The 18626-nt window shown below is 36.1% G+C and overlaps 1 protein-coding gene and 1 long non-coding RNA gene across 3 annotated transcripts in view; one reads left to right on the plus strand and one right to left on the minus strand.

The window, feature by feature from the left end:
- The window catches only part of golga7bb (golgin A7 family, member Bb), a 34212-nt gene extending 30918 nt beyond the window's left edge, over nt 1-3294 (minus strand). The window contains exon 1 of the mRNA XM_073873595.1: nt 3161-3294. Coding sequence (XP_073729696.1) covers nt 3161-3172 — 12 coding nt within the window. The 5' untranslated portion in view covers nt 3173-3294. The remainder of the gene's footprint in view (nt 1-3160) is intronic.
- Nucleotides 1291-17117, plus strand: LOC129416220 (uncharacterized). 2 transcript variants are annotated; one of them, XR_012372265.1, is made up of 5 exons: nt 1292-1933; nt 2553-2616; nt 3184-3380; nt 13125-13238; nt 15855-17117. It is a non-coding gene; the product is annotated as an uncharacterized lncRNA (long non-coding RNA). The 2 variants fall into 2 exon arrangements; XR_012372264.1 differs by lacking the exon at nt 15855-17117 and having other exon boundaries at nt 1291-1933; nt 13125-13606.
- Nucleotides 17118-18626: the final 1509 nt, after the last annotated feature.

Genomic DNA, 18626 nt, shown 5'->3' on the forward strand with positions numbered 1-18626 from the left:
GAGCAGCAACAAACACATCACACAGCAGCTGTCACAGTAGCTCCAGAGCTACCATAACACAACCTGCTTTATTTTGAGCAGGAGCTATTTTAAGAACTAATTGTACCTTGATGTATAGGAGGCTTGTCAGCCTTTAAGAAACTAAACCAGACGCCTAAAGAAGCTTTAGAATAATAAACTCAGTTTGCAGTGCTGAAAGCTAAACTGACCAGTGAACCAAAGGAAAGGCACACTGAGCATTCAGATGACTCATTACAATCATTTTAATGCCAATGAGCTGGATGCAGGCTGACAAGACCACAAGATGCCCAGAGCAAGTGCATGACCATTGCTCTTGTGACAGGAACAACATTTTTTTGTTGTTGTTGTGTAAGTTAGCAATCAGTTTAAATAAGCGTACCCTAGCCAAAGTAAAAACTAGGTTGCTGAATGAGAGAATTGTGACTCTTCTTGAATACATTATTCTCTGTGTATTCTCACTGGAGGGATTTGCTTGCCTCTTAAATGAATCTGTAATCAAGATGTTACACTTAACAGACAGAAAGCAGGTTGCCATGCAATCCATACAGGCGCCTAAATATAAACCAATTAGTGTTTGGAAGGGATTGATGATGAATGAAGAATAAAATGGATGCAGACATGTTGAAAGATGCCAATAAAAATAGATAAATGTTGTAGTTTTTATGAAAATATTTTTAAGGACTAACTGTATGATTGATATAAACATGGCTTTATTTTTAAGTGCAGCTTGCAGCTTTTCATTTCTTATTTAGGCAGCGAGTCAGATATCAATTAAATTACTAAAGTTGTTTATAAAAAGGTGTATACAATATAAAGACTAAATTGAAACTAAATAATGAATGAAAAAAGTATATTTTGGTCGTGGGGTGGTTGCCATGGTGTTGCTATGCAGGTGCTATAGGCTGCTCGATCTGGGTGATCCCTAGAGTGTTTGCTAATGCCGAGTTCAGACTGCAAAATTTTAGCCCGAAAATCGCCGACAAATGCCCGAAATCACAGGCAAATCCGTGCTCGTGCACGCGAGTGACAATCACACAGTGTGAATTATCAAAAACGCGATCTGAGAGAATCGCCGATGAGTCGCCGACACGCAATTTAAAATCATGCCGTGTGAAATGTGTTTTGACTGAAAATATCGTTGCCTATGACCTACAGCCATGAGAGAGCAACATACAGGGCTGCTAGAACTTCAGGGAGGAGTTATGAAGTTAGAGCCCATAATATCAGCAAGCATGGATTTGGTTAAGAAAAGAGCTTCTTTTCTTTTCATTTTTGTTTTCACTACAAATAAGTGCACATGCAGTTATGGCAAGCTTTTTGCGGGCTACCATTTTTAATAATAATCCGCAGTGTCACGTTAGAACTCCGGTCTCGCACGCGCGACCTCGCGTTGTTTCCTTGTCACTTCTCGCCAAACTTTGCGTTAGGGTTTTCCACAAATCGCTGAACAAATAGTGATGCTTGCCTACTTTAACAATCAAAAGTCATAGCCTTTTTTTACTGTAAGCCATGTACATCCATGTAGCAAATCTGTGCATTAATATGAAATATGGTGCTGTATTTTAACATGGTACAATACATTTAAAAATGTTAAAGAATGCATTTAAATAATCTGTTAAATTGTTCTCTGATATCTACATAAAGGTGTGTGGCTTTATAAAGTGCAAAAATGATAGTCAGTTTTACATGTCCATTTACAACCCTATGATTTGCATTTAGAATGAAATGGTCTATTATTACCTTATTTGAAAGGGTCATGAATAATAATGTTGAGCTCTGCTCTGATTGGCTGTTTTACAAGCAGGTCCTTCAGTAGCTTTGTGTGTGTGTAAACAGACCTTATATCAGACGAAGATACAGAATTTGAGGAATAATCAATTGTTTAGAGATTGTTAATGGACATTTCTGAGTGGTAAGTTTTTTTTTAATATGGACCTGCAAAATGTAGTCGTAATGTCAATAGTAGAACTTCAGCCTAAACGATAGGATATAGCATTATCTAGTATATAACATTAACTAGCATATAGCATTAACTCAGCAGTCACAACTTTATTTTTACCATTGTAACAACATTGTAATTAAATGTGTAATTTAATGTTATGGCATACATCTCGACTGTAACGTCACAGTTTGTGTTATGTGTTATCTCATGATTTGAAGAGTTTCGTTGCAAAATGAGATAAATCCATTTTTTAACATTATTGTCAAAACATGTTTATTATTATGTTATCATGTTATTATTTTGTTTTATGGTGCTACTTATCTGTATTTTTTAAGTAATGAAGATTTAAATCAAAAAAAACCAACTGCAGTTGAATGGAAATAAATTTGAATGCACAACCAAAAAACGAGATTTCTGAGCAATTAAAAAAACTGTGGTTATCTCGTTTTGCAACGAAACTCTTAATTTGTCATTACCAAATGTATTTAACGAGTATTATTAATCTATGCTAGGTAAATCTAGAGTTTTACATTCTACGGCACCTTTAATAATCCTGTTTTTCCACTGTGTTTTTCCTTCTCATTCACAGGATCCTTTTGCCAGAGGACTTAGCTGGTGGTACTCTTTCAAAAAGAGTTCATAGTACCTTACAGGTACATATTGAGAGTGCACCTTAATGGTACATAATAGGATCTTTATAAAGGGTACTGTCACAGTGATCGTTTGGGACCATTTGACAGTCGTTAGTGAATTGATAAACTGCAGTAAATACTATAGTATACATTAATATTTACTATTGTAAGTTTCAAAGCACTATAGTAGCCTATATTTCACCTGTGATTTGTTCTTTCAGTTTGTATGTTTGCGTCTCTGTCCAGGGTGCTGAATAATACATCTGTCTGTCAGTATCGCTCACGCGCTCTTCGACAGATAACGCGAACTTTCGGCTAATTTAAACGAATAACTTGTCCAGTAGAAGAAAGTTCAACGAGACGTAGTTCATTTGAACGCGTCTCAACTGAAGTGTTTATGCGTCGTGACCGGGGTTCAGACCCACAGCAGGTGTCAAAATAACTTCATATCAACCACGACAAAACAAACGCACCCTAGCCTCAGTACTCGCAGAACAAACAGTACTGTACGTAACGTTACTGTATGCTGATCTCAAAGCTCACAGTGTGATAATAAATCTCTTACCTCTGTCGCCATGATGCCTCGAGGATCTGTCCCGGTGCTGAAATCCTCTCCACTCGTGGGACAGTAACAGATGGAGAGATGAAAGCGATGGAGAGGGTGGAGCACCGTCAGATTTACGAGTGGATAAGTGCATATGTGTCACCCTTCATGTGCGCGGATACGCGGAGTCCTTTCAGAGAGTCGTGAGACCACCAGTGGAGCAGATCACGTTCATTTAAAGGTAGCATACTGGATGTTGATTTCAACCAAACGATTTCAATTCTTACATGCAAGATATTCATTTCACAGATGCTTTGGTCCAGAACGACCTAGCTTACATGTATTTACAGTATTACTGTGTTTCCTGGGAAAGCGTTTACTGTAGAAATTTTGTTTTAATATTGTATTGTTTAAACTTGAAATACTATTTTAAACACAATTCTAAAAACATCTAGCATTTTCATAACATAAATAATTGTTTATTGTACACAATTTGTATTGATAAAGTTTTACATACGTAAAACAGCAATTTCACCGTCAATTTGGGCACTAAAGTTTTAAAAGTTACTGAGCTACCAATGAGACAACATGTGTCTGTGAAAAAGAGTTGGAAACAATCAAAAGCATAAATCATTTCTGAACAATATTTGTCATTTCCAATGCAAACTGGTAAAAAAAGGTCACTTGGGCGGTTTCTCTTCAAAAAGTAAACATTTGCAATTAAATAGTTTATATTAGTACATCATTGGTACCAAATGTGTACATATCTGTGCCTAAATGTATGGCTACAGATTAGTGTAAAAATATTGGGTGCATAAAAATTATAGCCATAGCAAGATGTAGAAGTAAAGTATTTTTACAAAGCCAAAAATGTCCATAGTTTAACAAACAGTTAACCACTTGAATTAAAGTTTTTTTTTCTGAAGGATTTCCAAAATGTTAACGCTCAGAAACATGTGGGTTTTGACAGGCATTGCAAAGTAGCCATTGTAGCGTAAAGCAATGGAGAAGTTGACGCTTCACTGATCGTTTCATATTACACCTGTAACAAAATGATGACAGATTTGTGATGTACTGCGATTTCTCTAATTCTGTTTGTTTTAAAAATATCTTTCTCTGGCAATCGCTGCAGTGGCCCAGCCTGAGTCATATGTGCAGAAAGCAGACTGCATAATTCACAGCATTGAGCATAGCCTCTTAAAAATTTATTGATCGTGCTATACCGATGTTTGGATAGACGTTCCAGGACTTTGACTGGAGAGTGCTCATATTTTAACCATGACCTTTCCTTTATTTCTAATGGAAAACAAACAGAATGTAAATAACACAACGGTCCAAAAGACAAACTTGGTATTGTTTTCTGTTAGATCGCTTGTTGAAACCCTGACCTTGTTGGACTGGATATCGCTGACAAACACAAACTATACTTTTAAAGAAAAAATATTCATAGACAGAACAGAAAAATGATTTCACAAAAAGTTCTTTATGGTGAAAAAAACGTTCTTCAGATTATAAAAAAGTATGAAAGAAATGATTCTTTAAAAAACCTTTGACTCAATGATCCTTTGAGGAACCGAAATTTTTTTTTCTATGGCATGGCTTTGAAGAAGCTTTTAAGCACCTGAATTTTTATGAATGCACTCAGGAGAACTTCATCTGCTACTTTCTGTGACTGAAAGAGCTGCACAACACAAAATCATAGCATTTTTACCTAATCAAAATTATTGGTTACACACCCACATGGGCTGATATAATCTAAACAACTTAAAGCCTGCATGAATTCTTTCACACGTACATACAAAGGTTCACACCTATGTCTTGAAATGACATAAATACAGTACACAATCACCACAAACTTGATAAAATGGCACAAAGCCTTAGGGAGTGTCAGATCAATTGTGACCCTGGACCACAAAACCAGTTATAAGGGTCAATCTTTTTTTATATTTATACATCATCTGAAAGCTGAATAAATAAGCTAATGTGATAAAAATACACTTGATATTTTTAGATGTACAAAATATCTTCATGGAACATAATCTACTTAATATCTTAAAAACACTTATTAAATATGTAAAAAATATTTTGTGTCCCCAGAGTACGTATGTTAAGTTTTAGCTCAAAATACCTACACTTAATTTATTACAACATGGTAAAATTGCCATGTAGGTGTGAGCATAAATGTGTTTAGGTTGTGTCATTTAAAATGCAAATGAGCTGATCTCTGCACTAAATGGCAGTCCTGTGGTTGGATAGTGCAGATAAAGGGGTGATATTATCCCCTTCTGACATCACAAGGGGAGCCAACTTTCAATTACATATTTTTTCCACATGCATGCAGAGAATGGTTTACCAAAACTAAGTTACTGGGTTGATCTTTTTCACATTTTCTAGGTGGATAGAAGCACTGGGGACACAATTTTAGCACTTAAACATTGGAAAAAGACAGATTTTCATGATATGTCCCCTTTAAATATATGACATTTTGACACACGCAATGTATTATTGGCTATTGTTACAAATATACCTGTGTGACTTAAGACTGGTTTTATGGTCCAGGGTCACAATTGACAACATATTTAAAGTGCACCTATTTCATTGGTAAAAAAACGTTATTTTGTGTATTTGGTTTAATATAATGTGTTTGCGTTGTTTATAGTTAAAAAAAAACATTATTTTCCACATACCGTACATATTTGTAGCTACAGATATCCTGCCTTCCTCAAACGCTCTGATTTTGTACAAAGCTCATTGTTTTGAAAAGCACCGTGTCTCTGATTGGCCAGCTAATCTGTACGTTGTGATTGGCCAAAATACCTATGATGTCAGCTGGAAAATGACGCTTCTTACCATGTTTGAAAGATTCGCTCACAATGCATTCCTGACAGGAGTTAGCTTATAGGCTGTGGGTTCAAGTGGGGCGGTATTATGATAATGAGCGTCATGACCACATCAACAGGCCCAGAAAGTAAACTGTTGCCTACAACCCATGTGTTTGTTGTAGTCCAAGAAAAGAGATTTATAACTCATGTCATCATTTGCTTTGGGGTTTTTGCATATCGCTTTTGCGTATCGTTAACATGTACAGTACAAATACACACTAAAGGAAATATAAAATCGTGAATCGGACCATAGTTGCTCTTTAACTAATATGGTAAAAACGTGGAAGTTCTAAATAAGTTTGTTATTTTTTAAGTAATAGATTATAAATTAATCCGCAGAAATTGTATGCAAGCACTTTTGCTCACACATATTTGATCTATTTATAGGATTTGTCCAGAAATGAACTTCGACCCTGTTCGTATTATTAAAAGTGAGTGTTGACAGCAACGTCGTCACATATTCGAACATTTCCATTTGTGTTAATGCATAAGACATTTACAGGTTTAAAAATTTACCTTTACTTTATTTTTCATTTTTGCATGAATATCCCTTTAAGAGCAGCCATCTTTTTTGAATGAAAATAGATTTGGGAATACATTGGAAAGCATACAGAACCAAGAGCATTCACTAATTCCTGCTGCTCGCACTAGATTCTGTGAATGAAAATGCAGAGGCACGTCGAGGGGACTCTTTCAACCAGGACAAAAAAACATCCATTTGTTGGCACACAAATGTCTCTCTCACATTAGAAACCGTCAAGAAAAAGCTGGGTTTAGCTCATAATCTTCATTAATAAAATTCTTCATTTATATAGAGGCATTAAAATGAAAGCATGCAATCTCACAGCGGCCAATTACACACATTGCATAAATGGAGCTATGAATAGAATCCCTATAAATAGATTCACAGAGGCAGCAGACGCGGTAAGAACACGGAGATGCAGTTTTTCTTTAATTATGCACCTTTATTTATTCAGTTTATATAAAAATCTAAATGATTTGTGATTTGTGATTTGTGTAAATCGGCTGCATTTGTTGTGACAGATTGGAGATATTTGCTCTCAATATGCTAACCCCATGCTTTTTAAATGATGTCATTCGTCATAAAATCTGACCAAGCAAGTGTGGGCTACATGTACTATATAAGACGACCAGCAGGTTTTGACCAGGTCACATATAGTAGTGAAATGACTAAATTATACTGTATGTGCTGTCTACAGACATTCAGATCTCTGTGTTACTAAGGAAACAGAAAAGATAACGTATGTTCGCATCTAGCCACCTATAATGATCTCTGGATCACACAGAAATCTCAGTAAGATCCTTGGGCACATTCAGATGAAGAAATGTCTGTGTGAGAAAGCACATTGCAACACTTGACAGACCGTGAAATTATTGACTTTGGTGTGCAAAATGAATTCCTACGGTTGTTTCTATTCACTTGGCACACACAAATGAAATCTGGAAATGAATTGGTAATATTAGACTTGTGTTGAAATATATGGCTAATGTCACTGTCTTGAAGTCAGAAGACATAAAAAATTAGATTTAAGATCTTAGGAAGACAAGTAAGTGTCGGCTGAACCATGGCACAAGAGTTAAATCTGTTTTACCTATAGGTTAAATGAACAGTAATAGTTTACACTGCAATATGATTGCAACAACAAATAAGATTTTAAGTGAGGATTACAGTAAATTTATTGGTAAACATACACTCACCTAAAGGATTATTAGGAACGCCTGTTCAATTTTTAATTTATGCAATTATCTAATCAACCAATCACAAGGCAGTTGCTTCAATGCATTTAGGGGTGTGGTCCTGATCAAGATAATCTCCAAACTGAATGTCAGAATGGGAAAGAAAGGTGATTTAAGCAATTTGGAGCATGGCATGGTTGTTGGTGCCAGACACACAATCTGCTCAGTTACTGGGATTTTCACACACAACCATTTCTAGGATTTACAAAGAATGGTGTGAAAAGGGAAAAACATCCAGTATGCTGCAGTCCTGTGGGCGAAAATGGCTTGTTGATGCTAGAGGTCAGAGGAGAATGAGCCGACTGATTGAAGCTGATAGAAGAGCAACTTTGACTGAAATTACCACTCGTTATAACCGAGGTATGCAGCAAAGCATTTGTGAAGCCACAACACGCACAACCTTGAGGCGGATGGGCTACAACAGCAGAAGACCCCACCGGGTACAACTCATCTCCACTACAAATAGGATAAAGAGGCTACAATTTACACAAGCTCACCAAAATTGGACAGTTGAAGACTTGTTGCCTGATCTGATGAGTCTCGATTTCTGTTGAGACATTCAGATGGTAGAGTCAGAATTAATAAACAGAATGAGAACATGGATCCATCATGCCTTGTTACCACTGTGCAGGCTGCTGGTGGTGGTGTAATGGTCTGGGGGATGTTTTCTTGACACACTTCAGGCCTCTTAGTGCCGATTGGGCATCGTTTAAATGCCACGGCCTACCATAGCATTGTTTCTGACCATGCCCATTCCTTTATGACCACCATGTACTCATCCTCTGATGGCTACTTCCAGCAGGATAATGCACCATGTCACAAAGCTCAAATCATTTCTAATTGGTTTCTTGAACATGACAATGAGTACACTGTACTAAAATGGCCCCCACAGTCACCAAATCTCAACCCAATGGAGCATCTTTGGGATGTGGTGGAACGGAATCTTTATGCATCCCACAAATCTCCATCAACTGCAAGATGCTATCCTATCAATATGAGCCAACATTTCTAAACAATGCTTTCAGCACCTTGTTGAATCAATGCCACGTAGAATTAAGGCAGTTCTGAAGTCGAAAGGGGGTCAAACATCGTATTAGTATAGTGTTCCTAATAATCCTTTAGGTGAGTATATCTCTACTGTAGGTCAGCTTGTTGAACATTGCGTTAGCAATGCAAAGGTCATGAGTTTGATCCCAGTAAACACACATGCTGAGAAATGTACATAGATTGAATGCACTGTAAGTCACTTTGAATAATAGTCTGCATAAATGTAAACAAATCCTGTGTGCCTTTGCTTACAAACTGTGAGTAAACACCAGACAGTGTGTGGGCCAATCAAATCACTCTAAAAATGTCTGGGTTATTTTTAACCCATAATGGTTAAATATTAGACAGAACACATGCTGGGTTAAAAAATTACCCAATGTTGGGTTGTTGTTATGCACCATGAGTTATAATTACTTAGAAGCTGTGTTAAAACCACCCAGCATTGGGTCAATTTTAACCCAGGGGTGTGTTCAGTCCAATATTTACCCACATGGGTAAAAATAACCCAGTCATTTTTAGAGAGGTTTTTAATATTTTAAAAGACATAAGGGCACAAGTTTGAACCCAAATCCCTTTGAGCAGTCATTTTTGGAGGGTTAGAGGTTCAAAGTTTGTGCCCTTATCTCTACCATAATATTCACTCAAATTAATACTCCAAATGTGTAATGTTTGTAAAAAAATTTTTTGGAGGAAATATCTTTAGGGAGTTTAAAAGTCTTTACAAGTCTTATGTGTTTGCGTGTGTGTGCGTGCGTGTGTGTGTGTGTGTGTGTGTGTGACTGGTCAGGCTTTTGGCCACTACAAATATCCTTCGCCTTATGTTGACTTAACAACAGAAGGAGACAGCTGGAATGGGATCAAAATCAGGTTCTGTTCCAAGAACACAGGAAATGAGAATTCAGAAAATGCAAAATAAAATATTATTCACTTGGAATCTTCAGAAAAGCAAATAAACATTTATAAGAGTCTGTGAATGTTTAAGAAAACTTGGGTCAAGTGATCTTTGTCTCTTTTTCTCTCGAACATATTGGAGTTGACAGAAATTGGCAAAGCATGTGGTTTTGCTTTATGAAAGTATTTCATGATATGATAGACTCATGAGATCATATAACTCTCACTATGAAAAGGTTTAGGATGAAGTTGATGATCAAATGTTTTAGTGTTCTAATATTTTTTTTGCTTTATTAATAATGACAAGATGACATTATTTTGTGAGATAATAAGTTGTTAAAAAACTAAATCTGCTATTGACAATTGTTGCACTTTCTATCTTAAATCTTTGCATATTGTATTTAAATTTGGTTTTGACTGGCCGTCAACTAAGCTAGTCTAAGAGCAAAATGCCCAGGGCTCCATACATTTCCAATATATTCCTGACTGTTGCCAAACTATCATCGTGAGCGACATGAGGAAGTTTAGGAGGACATTACTGAGACTATTAAAAGTCAAGGACTGATATCAGGGAGTGATAAACTGAGCATGCTGTTTGCCTCTCAGCAAGGACAATGAACAAATTATAGTGGTAAAATTTTACACTCTGGTTTTGTCATGTTGTCAAAATCCTGTACTGACTGTCACAGTATAGACGGCTTTAACCAGGATCTCTGAGAACTCCAGGCAAAAAGGTTGTGGTCTGTTTTTATAGATGCAGAACAAAAATTATATTTAAGAATAAACTCTTAATGTAATATCCACATTGTCATCAACAAAATCCATCATATGTACATGTGTTTGGGCACACAAATTAAAGTGCATAAAAGGTTCTTCACAGTGATGCCATATAAAAAAAATTGGTTCCTCATGGAACCATTCAGTCCAAGGATCATAGAAGAACCGTTTTTTTACCTTTTTTAAAATAATTAAGAACCTATTAGCCACAAAGAACCCTTTATCAAAACAGAAAGGATTGTTTAACCTGCTTCTGGTGAGCTACCGTCCTGAAGACTTTAGTTCCAACCCAGACACATGTCTGTAATTATCAAGCAACCCTGAATACAGTGATTAGCTTCAGTTGGGTTTTTGCTGGTGTTAAAGTTAAAATTTGCAGGATGGTAGCTCACAAGGAGCAGGGTTGGAGACCCCTGCTCTATGGCAAAATGTAACATCTTTATTTTAATGAGTGCATTGCATATTTTTTGCCATTGACGAGTTAACTTGTCAATTAAGAGAAAACGCTTCCCTGCCAATGACGGGCTTTTCCGGCAATCTGTATTTCCGCTATTATCCACCAGGTGGTCTTACCTAACTTAAAACCCGTAAGCAACCCCTTAGGAGAAACAGTAAAAACTCTGTGCATGTTTTGATCATCGCTCTGAATCTGATCTCTATCAAAAGTCCTTTTTTTGCTCAAAATTTGCTATTTATGAAGAAACCTACCCATATTTGATAGGTGATAAAAAGAAAACAAATGAAGATATGATAAAACAGGTTTTTTGTTTAAAAAGCATAGGGTCTGTTTTTTATTTGATATATTGTATGTTTATATATTTATAGAAGAACATTTTCTGGAAGTCATTAAACCTTTTTAAAAAAAAATTAAGAACAGTCTCATCTATGTATAAATAACGGTTTACTTGGGTCTAAAGAAATGTACATGACCAGCATCACTTTTTCCCCGGACCCGACATAAATAATTTTTTTTTAAAGAAAAACCTGACTCGGGTAAACCCCAACAAATTACACCCTAGTCCGACCTGACAAAACACTGATGTGTGTGCAGTCAGCAGCCCACATGAACCAGAAAGAAACCCCAGTGGCCTCACAACCAATTTTGCCCGCTGCTCCATTTACTTTCTTTTGTTATCTGATGACGACATCAAGGAAACCAATACAGTGTGCATTTGCTATAATGCTACAGTGTGCAAAAACACATTTATTTTAAATTGCAGGTACACAAGACCCAAGGCCGCTATTATTATACCTGACCTGTGTCCGAGGCACACCTGAAACTTTTAGACCCAAATCCTCTCAGGTCTGGACCTCGGGTTTTCAAATCATAGTGGACCCGTGAAGACCTCTTATTTTCAACAAATGACTTTGGAAATAGCCCAGCTGTATAACATATGTAAATGCACAATGAAATCATAGAATAGACAGTGACATTCATCTCTACCAGGAAAAATAATCCATTATTAAATGTACTGTGAGTGGGGAAACAACTATTCTGCATAAACTGTGAATTCTTTCAGCAAATCAGCAGAATTCAGACACGAATACCAGGAGCTGTGATGGTGTAAGATAAAGCGAAAGTATCATAAAACTAAGAGCCTTTCATAGCCCCCAAGGCACATTAAAGGAGAACTCAAAATGACACGCTGGCTTCCAGATCTAGTCCTGAGAATAAAAGGGTTTAGATAGACACAGACTCAAAACATTGCTCAGGGATGGGAATTTTGTTCAGTACAGTATGCTGTTCAACTATGGTTTAAATGGATACTTGTTTGTGTACTTGTGTACATATTTATGCACCCTGTTTCACTCTGATAAAAAGATTCATGGTGCACTAATTTGGATCATGTTTTAGCACACTGAATCTTGACTGTTTCTGATTAATCAAATATGTTGACTTCTGTATTCAGTGTCCATTCAAATTGACACATTCCTAAAAAGGTTTAAAAAGGTTATTTAGATTATGAAAGGGTATGCAAGAAATGGTTCTTCTATGGCATCGATGTAAACTTCCTTTTATGCTGCGTTTACACCAACCGCGGTTGAGGCGGCAAGCGCGGGTGATTTACATGTCAATGCAAAGACGTGATTAGGCATCCTGCGACGCGGTACACGCGCGAATTGAGCGCTGCCGCGGGAAATGCACAAGTTGAAAAATCTGAACTTCGGCAGATTTTCGCGAATGTCTCGAATGACTAGAATTTCACGCGCGAGTGAACTCAAATGTTCAAGCGTACAACTTGCCGCCTCTACCGCGGTTGGTGTGAATGCAGCATTTGACACCTTTACTTTTAAGAATGCACAGAATGGAAACTTGTATTTTTTTAAACATTGCACAATTTGAGAAATAATGAGGGTATTTTTTTCAATAGCGTAAACTAAAATATTAAAAGCTGACAAAATCTGAATGCTATTTCAAATGTCTAAGCGTGGAGTATTGAGAGTATCTGTTAGATTGATTTCACAGCATGCGTTTGAATCACCAGTGATCTTACCACTGGAGGACAGACGCCTCTATTCTTGTGATCTGCCAGACTTTGTATTATGATCTGTAAACTGGCTCACACAGACCGTGCAAGAGCCAGGTCACACCATGCTCCTGTTAAATGAAGAAATCATTGTTTCATCAGGACGTGATCGTGCCAGAAACAGTTCATATGGAACGCTCTGGAAGAAGCAGTCAGTGCATACCATCAATCAATCCAAACATGGAGTATGTGCACTGAAGCACCACTGCCAACTTGGTAAGGTCACATGTGTATGTGTGTGTGTGTGTGTGTGTGCATGAGTGTGTGTGTGCAGTTTTTATATCAATGAAAGATTTTTGTAAACGAACCATTTGATGTTTAGATGACATCAGTGTTAGAAACGTCTGCTTTCACCTTCAGTACCACAGGTGTTGATCTCCTGAAGAAAAGCAATGGCCTGCAAATGTTATGATGTTTTTTTGAAAGTTTCATTCAACTGAGAAACTAAGATCCAAAAATCCTCTTTAGACTTGGAAACTTAAAAATTGAATAAGGATGAATTGGAATACTCTCAACCTTAAAATATGTATATTTTCCAATGTTGGATTTTCATAGCTACACTGCAAAAAAGAAGGCTTTATTTCTTAGTATTTTGTCTTGTTTTCAGTAAAAATATCTAAAAAATCTTGATTTTCTTTAAGCAAAATTACCTAGCAAAATATGTCTAGTTTTTAGACAAAAAAAAATATAAACTTTGAGTAAATTAGTGCCTAAAACAAAAAATCTGCCAATGGAATAAGAAACTGTTCCTGGAAATAAGTGTACTTTTTTTCATACACACTTAATTGAAGAAAAATGTTCTTATTCTATTGGCAGATTGTTTTATGGAAAAATTCACTTAAATTTTATATGTTTTGTCTAAAAACAAGACTTATTTGGCAAGGTCATTTTGCTCATGAAGAAAATACATCTTGGTTTAAGAATTTAGATATTTTTACTGAAAACAAGACAAGAATACTAAGTAAGAAACTCGTTGTTTGCAGTGCAATGAAAAAACAAATTGTGTCTTAAACTGCAAAAAATGATTTTCAAGAAAAAATGTCTTAGTATTTTTGTCTTGTTTTCAGTAAAACATCTAAAAATTCTTAAATTAAGATGCTTTTTCTTTGAGGAAAACAACCCAAGAAAATGAGTCTAGTTTTTAGACCAACAATATCAAATTTAAGTGATTTTGTGCATAAGACAAGCAAGAAAATCTGCCAAAGGGTAAGCACATTTTCTTGAATTAAGTGTTTAATCAAAATGTTTAAGATTTTTTTGCTTACCCCACTGGCAGATTTTTTTTTCTTGTTTTATACACAAAATCACTTAAATTTGATTTTTTTTTCTTGGGTCGTTTTGCTCATCAAGAGAAAGTATATTAATTTAAGAATTTTTAGATATTTTTACTGAAAACAAGACCAAAAAATAAGACTTTTTTTTCTTGAAAATACATTTTTGCAGTGTAGTTTTAACAAACATACCTTACTTGTGTGCATCCTGAGGCAAAACAAAGGGCACTGATGTATTTTAAGATATGTCATTGCAAGTTGTTTTTAGTTTAGACAGCTCTAACATTTATTTTAGTCTAGGACTAGTCTAATCCCTGTCCAGGAAACCGCCCCAAAGAGTTCATACTAATACCTCAAAAGTGCATAATGGTACCTGAGGGCACATATAAGAACCTTAAAGGTACATATTGGGTGCAAATGTTACATATCTGTCCCTAAATAAATCCATTAGATTGGGTGTAACCATTAGATACTAATAACTTTAAATACAATGTTTGGACTCAATTTAAAGTAGCCTGTACGTTTATTTGTGTCATGTGTTATCAACATTAAGTTCCTGGCATCATATGTTGGGCAGATGGACATGCCCATCTGTGCTTATCCTACGACAATGGCCATCTCCATCGTCCAGTTCAGGACACTGCATGTGGGCATCGGCACTCCTGCTTCAGTGTCACAGTGCCACAGCGTTGGCATAATGATTTTATGCCAAAGTGTGGCATAAGGACAACATGGCAGATAGGAGGGATTGGCTAAATTTAGAGCAGATCTAATGATGACCCTCCAATAGATCGGTCTGTGAAAACAGCGCCTTCCAGTGGACTAAAACTATGTTTGCATGGTTAAACACACATAAAAGGCTCTCGGCCAGGTGATATATTATACAGGTATGCAGTTTTACATTGTGATAACAATTAGCTAGTTTTCCAGCTAAAATACTTGCTGAAAGTGAGTATTAAACAAATACATACTGTAGACATATATCCATATTAAACTTTTGCTCTGGATCTATACATCAAATCATTTTGATATCAAATTACATGATTCATTAAAAACCAGCAGTGGGATCTTTCAATAATTGTGCTGCATAATATTCTGTATGTCAAGTTCATCTGTAATTCACTAAACAGCATTATTTTGTCTTCCTGTAATAGCAGTCAATAAAGCTACAGTTTCAATGCAAGCAAAAATATAATCATAACATGATAAGGTTACATTTGATTGATTATGGAAAACTAAGACAAATCCTGGAGGTGAGTTGGGTTAAGAAGATTTGCCATAGTAAACGGAAGAGTGTAGCATATGTTTATTGAAATCTTTATCACTATAAATCTCCAGAGAGGACAGACCATGAATAGCGGTCTTCATGCATGCAATATGTAGGTTGCAACCTTTGCATTCACCCCTGGATCAGGTCCAAACTGCCCACGTAGAGCCGCTTACCCTGGGGTGACTAACAGACAGGCCCTTATTAATCTCATTCAGCCTGGGCGAGTTTGCCAAAGAAAAAACATTCATTATTCAAATACAGTATATAAGTGTTGCACTAATATTCCCACAGCAGGGGACTGGAATCACAGGAACAAACTGTAATGAAAACCAGAGGCACTGCATCCACCGCTGAACAGAACACATTTACAAATAACATGAGGTACTTTACCGATTCAAATAATCTTTTAACTATATTGAAGGTTTGGATGCATTTAAATTACATAAGTATATGATCAAAGTGTCTGAAAAAAGAAGCATATGCATTGAACATATGTATAATGAAATAATACAATATATATTTATATTTATTAGGGATGGACTGATAGGATTCAATACCAACCTTTGGCCAGTTGCAATACCAATACTTGTTACTTGAATGCATGCTTTTAAAATGGAAAAAAATGTTAAAAACATGCATTAGAAATACTTTATTGCTGGATTTACATTTTTATTTATTCATTAGCAGATCCAAAGTGACCTAAAAATGACAGAGCATTAATGACCAACATTTGTCTAAATGTTGGTGCATCATCAAATCATTAATTATAAGATTCATAATTTATTATAAGGCACTAATTAGGATAAAAAATAAACAAATTACAATCACATGGTCAGAAAAATGGTCTAAAAAAGCTGTCACTGCATGGGACAGTGCCCTTTAAAAAGTTCCTAATATGTACCATTTAAAGTAATGATGTATATTTGGTAGCAGTATGTACTTTTGATGTAGTATGCAGTCTTTGTACCAATATGTTCCTCTGTTATACTAAAACAGTATGAGTTTGAGCAAATGTGTACTTTTTGAAAAGGTAAAAGTGACAGCTAGGGACCTTTTTTAACCATTTTTTTCTGACGGTGCACAGTGATGCAACTAAAGACAAGAATCCATCCAAACCAGGCCTATGACACTGAAAACGAATATAAAATATTTTAGTAGAGTATAAAACAACCACAACCCATATACTGTTAGACAATTACAGGCCTGTCTGTAAAATCAATTCTAAAGTCTCAGAATCTAATGATGAGATCAGGAGCATCAAAGTTTGATTTCACATTAATTTCAATCTTTAACAAGACCATACTTAGTCAATATTAAAGATACCAAGATTATATTTTACAGAATGTTCTTTACATTTATATAAAATGATTTTAACTACAGGCAGGGCTGGAGTGGGACTTGTGACGTTAAAACAGTTATGATCAGTCTTAAAGGTGAAGCGTGTAATTTTTAGAAGGATCTCTTGAAAGAAATGCAAAATAATATACAAAACTATATTATCAGTGGTGTATAAAGACCTTTTAAAATTAACCGTTATGTTTTTATAATCTTAGAATGAGATACACCGAGGGTCCCCTTAAATGAAAGTCGCCATTTTGTGCCACCATGTTTCTACAGAAACCCTTAACGGACAAACTTTTTAACTAAGTTGTCTCGGCCGATGAAATGTTTGTCCGATGGTGGCTATTGTAGCTTCTTTATGCATTTCAAAAGCAAGGGTTGGGCAGTGGACTGAGTTGTTGGTTGCAATTCGCAACCTCACCACTAGATGCCGCTAAAATTGACACACTTCACCTTTAAAGAAAAAAAATTCATGACTAACTTTTAAGACTAGTCTTAAACTGTTATGCAGCCGGCCACTGGAGTTTCATTTTTTAGACCGGCCCATGCACTTTAGTCCATGACTGACTATATTAAAATAATATCATTAAATCCTCAGTTGCCTATATAAGTCTGCAATAGTGCACTGTTCTCTGCAGCCTTGCAATTCGTTTTATTTTTCAAAACTATCATTTCCAATTCAGTGCAAATACAGTAGTCTAAAACAATTATGATTTTTGACTAATCGTGCAGCCCTACTATAAAGTATTTTAAAAGCAACACTATGTAGTTTCCATGTAAAAATGACTTACAGCTCCCCCATGTGGTTGAAAAGCGCAACAGTGCCTGGTATCAGACACTCTTCTGCAGGCAGGGGGAGGGGCGGGGCTGTGTGCTCTACCCTCCACCACCACTTTCAGAGTGTGCTTGTAGCAGCTAGGAGGCTGCTCGGGTTGCAGCAACAGTACAATTTGTCCAGTTAAAAGTTCTATCACTGAAATAATTTTAGAGACATTATTTAAAGGTAAAAAAACTACATAGTGTTGCTTTAATATTATTCAATTAAACTTATTCAAAAACTACTGAAAGGGAACAAATGTCTTTGTGTTTTCCCCTAAATTTTTTATATTATTAAATGGTGGGTCTTGAGATACCTGTTGGGTTGAAAAAGTTTGGAAACCCCTGATAAACAACACAAAAGCAAGATTGATTAAGTATGAAGGGAATACAGATGGAAAAAATAAAAATCCTTATCTTAATCTGTTTAGATCCTGTATATTGTCAAATTAGGGGCTCTATCTTACACCCGGGGCAATGCAGCGCAATGCGTGACGCAAGTGTCTTTTGCTAGTTTCCACCCTGCGCAATTATATTTTTCACGTTGTTTAAATAGCAAATGCATTTGCCCCCCCTTTTCCGTCCATGGGCGTTCTGGTCTGAAAACGAGGTGTGTTCAGGCGCATTGTTGGTGCATTGTTATTTTGAGGCAACTAAAATAGACTACACCATTGACCAACAAAAACCTGCTCTAAAGTCTAAAGTCAATGGCGCAATATGTTTTTTTGTTATTTAAAGAGCGCATTAGTAATAAACGGGACGACAACGCGGGTTTGCTTAACACATACATGAATGCGCAGCAGCACAAAAACGCTTTTAAATATGAAAGATTAAAGGATTGAATGTAAAAGATGACTATTGAGTCTCTTGGACATAAATGAGGACTAATTATGAGACGTTAGAAGG

The sequence above is a fragment of the Misgurnus anguillicaudatus genome, chromosome 11 (genome assembly GCF_027580225.2).
Source record: "Misgurnus anguillicaudatus chromosome 11, ASM2758022v2, whole genome shotgun sequence".
Classification (NCBI taxonomy): Eukaryota; Metazoa; Chordata; class Actinopteri; order Cypriniformes; family Cobitidae; genus Misgurnus; species Misgurnus anguillicaudatus.